This window comes from Phodopus roborovskii, unplaced genomic scaffold (genome assembly GCF_943737965.1).
Source record: "Phodopus roborovskii unplaced genomic scaffold, PHOROB, whole genome shotgun sequence".
Classification (NCBI taxonomy): Eukaryota; Metazoa; Chordata; class Mammalia; order Rodentia; family Cricetidae; genus Phodopus; species Phodopus roborovskii.
The window spans coordinates 11,793,166-11,801,448 of NW_026126480.1; the positions used below are offsets into that span (position 1 = coordinate 11,793,166).

Below are 8,283 nucleotides of genomic sequence, written 5' to 3' on the forward strand. Positions count from 1 at the left end.
TAGTGGGTGGTGGCACATGCTTGAATCCCACCACTTGGGAGACTGAGGCTAAAAAGTCTCAAGCTTACTGCCTACCAGGCTACACAGCAAGACCCTGTCTCAAAATACAAAAATACAATGAGCAGCTAGAGCAGCATGTGCAGGAGGTTGAAGTGGGAGGGCACCACTTGACTGCAGAAGTTCAAAAACAGCCTGTGCAACAGAACACAACCTGGCCTCAAATAAATAAACAAACAAATAAGAACAAAAGAATCTCACTTAAACAGCAAAGAACCTAATACAATTTCATTTCCAGGCTTACAAAGCAGGTCCAGCCCTTCCTTCATTAGCTGGCCTGACTCTGCTGTAACAAGCTACTAAGAGATACTTCTTAGGGCTCCTATAAATGACCTCTTGCTGCTATCACAATGCAAATATTTCAGCCTCCTCCATTAAAAGTCATCATAAGCCAGACTGGTAGCTCAGCACTCAGGAGACTGAAGCCGGAGAAGAGTCACAAGTTCCAGACCTCCCTGGTTTACATAGAGAGTTTTATTCAGGCTGACTGGACTATAACGTGAGATCTTATCAAATAACAAAGTCAACATGGATCTTTTCACTGTCACTGAGTCTGTTTTGTCTTTTTACACAGTCACTCTTTTAGCTTTTGTTTATCTCTACTACCTCATTGCAACTTGTAACTAGTTTTCTTCTCCCCTCCATTCTAGTCTCCTCTCTGGAACAATGAGAACCCAGAATGAAACAGTCCTTAACCTCTTTCTTTTTCTTTTCTTTAGCAACCCTTTGAAACATCTGTTAAAGTTGTAGGTGATTTCTTCATAAAAATGCACATTGTTACAAAACAACTTTTTTAAAAATTACCTATGGGTCTGGAGAGATGGCTCATGATTAAAAGCACTAGCTACTCTGGAGTTGGAGAGATGGCTCTGTGGTTAAGAGCAATGACTGCTCTTCCAAAGGATCCAGGTTCAATTCCAAGCACCCATATGGCAGCTCACACTGCCTGTAACTCTACAATCTAACACCTGCATACACACAGGCAAAACACAAATGCACATAAGAAATAAAAGAGAGAGAGAGAGCACCAGCTACTCTTCCAGAGGTTCAGTTCCTGCACCCACAATTCCCAACCCAACCATCTGACACCAATTCCAGGGAATCTGACACCTTCCTCTGGCCACCTTGGACACCAGGTACACACACATATACATGCAGGCAAAACACTCATACACATAAAATTTTTATTTAAGTTTGAAAAAAATTGTTTATAACAGAAAAAGATAAGACTCCACTTATACATTCACCAATAATGGCTACATAATGTTTATCTATTTAATAAAGTCCCATACAATTATAAGACTATTAAAGACATTTCCTGTTCTAGAATGCCTGTATTATTAAATAAAAAAAAAAAAAAAAAAAAAAAAAAAGGAACTTACAGGGCTAGGAAGATGGCTCTGTGGCTATAAGTGCTTGATCTGCAATGAGGACCTAAGTTCAAATCCCTATATAAAAAGCCAGGCACAGCTACAGGTATCTGTCACCTCACACTGGAGGATTCTGAGATCTTGCTGACCAGTCAACCTAGCAAAATGAAGAACTTCCAGGTCCATCAGAAACCTCATCTCAAAGCAATAAGGCTGTCCTCATTTCAGAACAATAAGGCTTAAAGCACTGGTTCTCAACCTACGGGTTGTAACCTCTTTGGGTGATGAACGATTCTTCATAGGAGTCACCTAACTCCATCAGAAAACATAGATATTTACATTACAATTCATAACAGTAGCAAAAATACAGTCATGAAGTGGAATGAAAATAATTGTATGGTTGGGGTCACAACACGAGGGTCACAGCACTAGGTTTAAACCACTGGCATAGAGGAAGGTTCTGACATCTTGCTCTGTCCTCTATGTGTCCATGTAACATACACACACATAACATACAGAACCTTTTTTTTATAAAAAAGCCAAAAAGATAAACTTTAATTTTAATAAGGATTTCATATAGATGAATAGACTGTCAAAAAGTAAACAAAACACTAGAGACAGGGAATGTGGAGAAAGCACCTTTTCACCTTCTATTTGCCTCAGATAAATGATAAAGGCTTTTTTGGTTTGGTTTGCTTTGGTTTGGTTTGGTTGAGATAGAGGCCCATGTAGCCCAGGCTACCCTGAAACTTTGTAGTCAGGGAAGATCTTGACTTACTATTTTATTTATTGATTTTTTTGGGGGGGAGTGTCCATATGCCACTACACCCATGTGGAGATCAGGGACAACTTTCCAGAGTCAGTTCTCTCCCTTCACTATGTGAGCCTGGAACTGGCACTGTGGCTGCCATCTTGCTCCCCACCCCCAAACACACAAAGTGTTAATTTAATATTGTTAATAACTTCAGTAAATACCCACTGAAGCTAAAAGATAATTCCCAAGCCCTATTCAGCAATTTTTTTTTTTAGGTTTTCTTTTTTGAACAGCTTCTCACCTAGAAGATAATAACCTTGAACTCCTGACTCTCCTGAGCCCAGTTCCCAAATACTGAGTTTGCATCACCATGACGGTTCAGTAGTATTTTGGTAGTCTTCTAAAATAATTTACTGAATAAACATATGATTGCATATATTCAATTATCCAAAAGGAAATTTAAGGAAAATACTTTTCATTATGACCTGTATATAACTGGAAGAGACTAAATAGCTCAATAAATCCTAGGGACTCTCATTTTCTCATTTTTAGTCAATGTCCTTTATTAAAACAAACTTCTTTAAGGGGGAAAAGTTGACACAAACCAACAAACAATACTCTCTTTCATAGTTCTAATTGCACAGCAGGTATTCCACAACTGCTCCTAGAGATACAGAAATAAAACTGCTATCCTACTTGACCAGTCAGTCAAAAATTGTCTTTATATGTATAATCTCAGAAATTAGAGCAAACTAAATTGAGCAAGAATCAGATGGAATTGGACTTTCATCATTAGGCAAGTTATTTAATCTCTCTGGACCTCAGTCTCATCTATGCAACAGAAATAAAGGAACAACTTTCACAAGAGCACTGTGATATCCTAAAAGGAATGACAAGAAACACAGAAAGTGAAATGTAGACCATCTCAGCCCTTAGACAGAAAAGCAAGGTAGGTGTCTTTGGCAGGTGTCTCTGCTTGAACCAAAACAGATGCATTCTGGACCCTGTAGTTTCTACGAACTGCACTTTCATACACAGAGCAATGCCTGCCTTCTCCTACAGAAAACGACGTTAAGACAGAATTCCTAACACAAAAGGGCTAGCAAATATCATTTCCTGATTTTACATTTCTTGAAAATCTCAGTTGTAGAAGTGTTGCCTGGGCATGCCCCAAAGAAGTCTTGGTTTGTGTTACAAAAAGGATTTTCTACCTCAGACTTCAGCACCAACAAGTAATGGGCTGCCACTGCTGAGAAAAGTTCAGGCCAAGAGACCTACAGCAAGCAGAACTTTAAATTGTCAGCATCACAGACGGAAACCTACACAAAAAGAAAACCAAATCCCACCTTGCTTTTTCACCGAGCACTAGAGGCGTTTATGATTAGTATTATCACAAATATAAATAGATGGCATTATCTCATCCTCACCATGTGCCAGGCTCTGCGATAAGCATGTATTTTTCAAGATTGCATGAGAGGAACTACACACGCGAGCTCATCTTCCAACCCTCTCTGATCTCAAGTCTGCAAAGCCCCCTTCACAGATTCAAATTCAATCTGTCTCCCAAGCCTGGGATACCCAACACCCGTCGCTCACCCACTCGAGCACAGGAAAACACATCCTTCTTCGAACACGACCCCAAGCCCTCTGCCTAACACTAGAACCAGCGCTTCTGGGATCCTCCGGGGCCCCTCCCCCTCCACGCACCAACTTCAACATGCCCTTAACTTGTTCCAAGAATTGTTTCCTTCCAAACTTCTGACTTACGCAAGGCGCGGGGTCCCCTCACTGCCCCCCCCCAAATGCAACACGCCCGCAGTTCGCTCCAAAGTTCAACATTCACCAACACATACTGCGCCAGAACAGAACCCGATCGCGACCCCAGGAGAACTCTCTTCACACCCGCTCCAGTAGGGCCCTGGATCCTCCACCCCGCTTACCAGGCCAGACCCGGGTGGCCGGGCCTGGCTGGGACCCCAAGGGGGCGAGGGGAGGCTCCACCTGGCTCGGCGCGCGGCTCCGGGTCCGGCCTGGGCCCCGCGGCGGCCGCGCCCCCGTCCCGGCGCGGGCGGCAGCGCTCCGGCTGTCCGCGACGGGCGCGCTCTACCAGCAGCTCCGCGGCGGCCTGACCGTCGTCGCGGGCCCGACGGCGGGCCCAGCCCGAGCCCCGGGGACGGCAGCGACGGCAGCCCGGGCCCGCCGCGCGTGAGGCGCAGCCTCGGCACCGCGAGTGGCCGCACGATAGGGCCGCCACTTCTCCCGGGGTCTCCAGACACCCGGCGCAGCCCGAGTCCTCCGGCCGTGGCGGTGGCGGCAACACTAACAGCGCGGGGCTAGAGACCGGCCCCGGAACCCCGGGCTTCACTGCCGCCATCTCGTCACAGCGGCCCCGCCGGCCCCGCCGACTCAGAGCCGCTGTGGCTGCCGCGGAAGAAGCCCGAGTGCTCGGACCTGCCGCCGCCATCTTGTTTCCCGTTTGAAGGGAGAGTCTGTTGCGCTGGGAGAAGGGTGAGGGCGGGGCCGTGCGCGGCGGGCAGTCTATCTGCATATTCATGAGGGGGCGAGGACCTAGTCGGCTGGGGACGTTCCTCCCGAACCTCTAGCATAGCAAGCAGAAGACTGCTCATTAATATTTAATGATATTCTTTATATATCGGGTCTTCGGCCCGCCCTCCAATCTTTGCAGCTCCTAGCACTGAGTTCAGAGAGGCTGCGAACTGAATTTATTTGGAAATTCTGAGCGACAAGGAGCTTTATAAAGTAATTAAGTCTATGTAAGCTTATCCAGAAACCTGCCTAAGTGCTTCATCGGGTAAGGGCCTGTGCTTTTTCTTCAGGGCCACAGTTTGTCGTGATTGAAATGAGGCCTACCATGACCAAAAGTCTTGAGTGAGTGTTGAAATAACAACCCTGGCCAGCCCTCGACTCATCCTCTCCACATCCCTTCATGAGATCCCCTCCCTCTACTGGAGCAAAAGCATACTTTATTTCACACGTATACACACACCCTGGCCTCTTCTCAGATTGTTTCTAAGCTAGGTCCTCAGTCCGCTGATCTCACTCAGAATGCTCTCTTGATCTCCTCACTCTTGCTTCCTTCTGAACCCCTACATTGTCTGCAGCTCAGAGCTCCTGAATCCACCGCTATGGAAACATGCCTGGACATCCCTCATGCACAAACCTAATGCCGCACTCCTTTCCTAATAGCCCTTATTTCCCACATTCTATTCACAGAACCATCTCCACAGGTTCTCAAACTGTCAGCCCGGGCATCTTTGACTTCAGCCTCATCTCCCATAGTCCTGCCATTTTCTGGCCAAAATGGCTCCTTTCCAACATGTTCCTGGGTCTTGCTGCATGATTTCTCATCATCTCTTACCTAACTGGCAACAGCAACTTCTACAAACTGACCTCCCACCATGCAGCCCCATTTCCTCTAAGCCTTGTTCCATGGCTCTTAGAGTTCATTCCTAAAGGCCAGCTCTGGCTATAATGTCCAGTTTAAACCAGGGAGAGGTGCTCAGACCAGGCTGGCCTCAAACGCACAGAAATCCACCTGCCTCTGCCTTCCCCTCCCTAGTGCTGGAACCAAAGCCTATACTGCCAGGGGTGCTCAGACTTTGTTGTCCCTTTCTGGATACAGAGGATTTAGAAAAAGAATGGCTTCCCATGGTGGAAAGATGGCTCTTCTACGACAGGTCTCCAACTAGTCTGATGTTGACTTTTTTTGCCCTAAGGTACATTTGGACCAAGATGTTATCTTTATAGAAAACCAGAGGCTTTGTAACGACATTAATTTTTCAATTAATACTTGATGTCAAGCTGACACATGTAGAAGGAGGCATCCAGAGGCCTGGGTTCCATGAGGTTATGCAGAACTGGCAATAACTAATTCAAAGCACAATGACTGGTTAAATTCAGAAGCCAGAAAAAACAAACAAACAAACAACAACAAGCCATGGAGTCCTAAGATGAGAGCCAGGTGGCTAACGAGGAAAGTCAGCAACTGAAGAAGGGTCAGTGAAATTAATACTGTGTCCAGACAGTCGGAAGCCCAGACAGTAAGCCTGCCAGACACAGGAATCTGGTCTTAGCTGGGCTGTCCTTTATGCGTTGCACTTCCTCCATCACTTGAGGTTCTTGGAACATTTTACCTGTTCCTGACAAGGTAGACTTGTACAGAGAGTGTGCTGGCTAGTTTTCTGTCAACCTGACACAAGCTAGAGTCATCTGAGAGGGGGGAACTTCAATTGGAAGAAGAAGAAAAACCCTCCATCAGATGGGCTGTAGGGAAGCCTGTAGAGCTCTTAATTAGTGATTGATGTGGGAGGGTCCAGCCCATTGTGGGTAGTCTGACCCTGACATGGTGGTCCCGGGTTCTATAAGAGGGCAGACAGAGCAAGCCAGGGGAATCAGGTCAATAAGCAGCTCCCCTCCACTGCCTCTATGTCAGCCCCTGCCTCTGGGTTTCTGCCTTGAGTTCCTGCCTTCGTTTCCTCAGTGGACTGTGACTGTGACTCAGCCAAATGAACCCATTCCTCCCCAAGCTGCTTTTGGTCACGGTGTTTCATTGCAGCAGTCCTAACCCTAACTAAGGCAGAAAACAAGCCTAGTTAGAAATAGCTCCTTTTTGTGAGCTGTTCCCTCAAGTAGGACTTCAGTCTGAAGGGCCTGTTCACTGCTGGCTGGGACACAAAGAGAACCAGGAAGTTTTCTTTTCCACAAGGAAAAGTAAGAGGTCTGAGTATCACTGGACCAGATGCCAGATCTGATCTTGGGCCTGGTCCTTTGCATTGACTCACTTCCTTCTTTCTGCCCTCTACTTCCTCATATTTAAAATAATGGTGCTAGAATTCAACAGTTCTCAACCTGGGAAGTTTGAGTACATGCGCGTGGGCATATGGCAGCTCAGGGGTTGCCTGGAACCTCCCTAAGCTAAAAGCTGAGGTGAAGGATGGCAGGATCTGTGAAGTTCATTCATATTGCTATAAGAATTCAGACACAAACTCCCAAGAAAGACTGTTAGAACGGATACATTCAAAAGTCTCTTCTTCTGTCTCCTGAATTCAGAAGACCAATTCTCAGTTTCCAGTCCCTTCTCGCCTCTGCACAGTTGTTGTTAATGTAATCTTATTAACACAGTGCTGGGGACAGAGGGCCAGGCAGATCTGTGGAGAGTATTCCTGATGAGAGCAAGAATGAGAAGAAGATGGTTCTAAAGTTTCAAGTGTAAACCGGTGATTGTGATCATGATTGATAAGCCACTAAAATCAGAGCACCTGCAAAGAAGCACCAGACAGAGAAGAGTAGGGTCTGACAGGCATCGTGTCCTGTCTCGTTTTTCTGCCTTTGTCTAAATCGCATTTCTGCTGGGAAATGCCTCATTCTATATGTATTTCTGACAAGCAGAGAGAAGCTGAAATAGGGAAGCAGCTAACTCCTCCCTGCCCAGAGAAAGCAGGATAGGACATGGGTCTTGGGCTCCACCCCCTTGCCACTCTTAAAACTCTGAATCTTCAGTGAGTGGCAGATTTGGGCTTGTTCATAGAAAAAAAAAAAAAAAAAAAAAAAAAAAAAAACAGTAGGTATCCTGGGGAGGGCTGGTGTCCTTACCATGGTGATAATAGCCACACTGGATTGTTCATGAGGTAAGGGCTGTGCTGTGGTAGCAGCAGCCTGGCCTCTTTGCCTCTCTTCATTGATTCCATCTTTCCTTAAACCATTCTCCGTTCCACTCATTTATCCTGCAATTCTCTGACCCAAACACTGGCTTGTTTTGAAGTGTTGTCAGAGTCTGGTTGTTAAGGGTGCTTTGTAGATTATGAAATGATACAAGGTTAGGCCAAGCGTATAGGACAGAACAAGTCCAAACAGTGTAGCCATCCTGGCAGAAATGAAGGTATTCTGAAGAGACACTTCAAACCATTGAAACAACAGGCCCCATGGAATTGGGATTTCCCTGGACATTTTATACTGGGAGGAGGAAAAGACTAGAAACTTGTGACAGGTCAAAGGAGAAACTGGTCTCTCAAAAAGAGACTATACAGTTCTGACTTGTCAGGCCACCTTGAGGGAGACACTCCAACTCAGACAATGGACCAC

General features: G+C 45.9%; 1 protein-coding gene across 1 annotated transcript in view; it reads right to left on the bottom strand.

Annotated features, from left to right (window-relative positions):
- Window positions 1–4,757, bottom strand: part of Rnf169 (ring finger protein 169) — a 54,768-nt gene extending 50,011 nt beyond the window's left edge. The window contains exon 1 of the mRNA XM_051192336.1: window positions 4,183–4,757. Within this exon, the coding sequence (XP_051048293.1) occupies window positions 4,183–4,735 (553 nt within the window). The 5' untranslated portion in view covers window positions 4,736–4,757. The remainder of the gene's footprint in view (window positions 1–4,182) is intronic.
- Window positions 4,758–8,283: the final 3,526 nt, after the last annotated feature.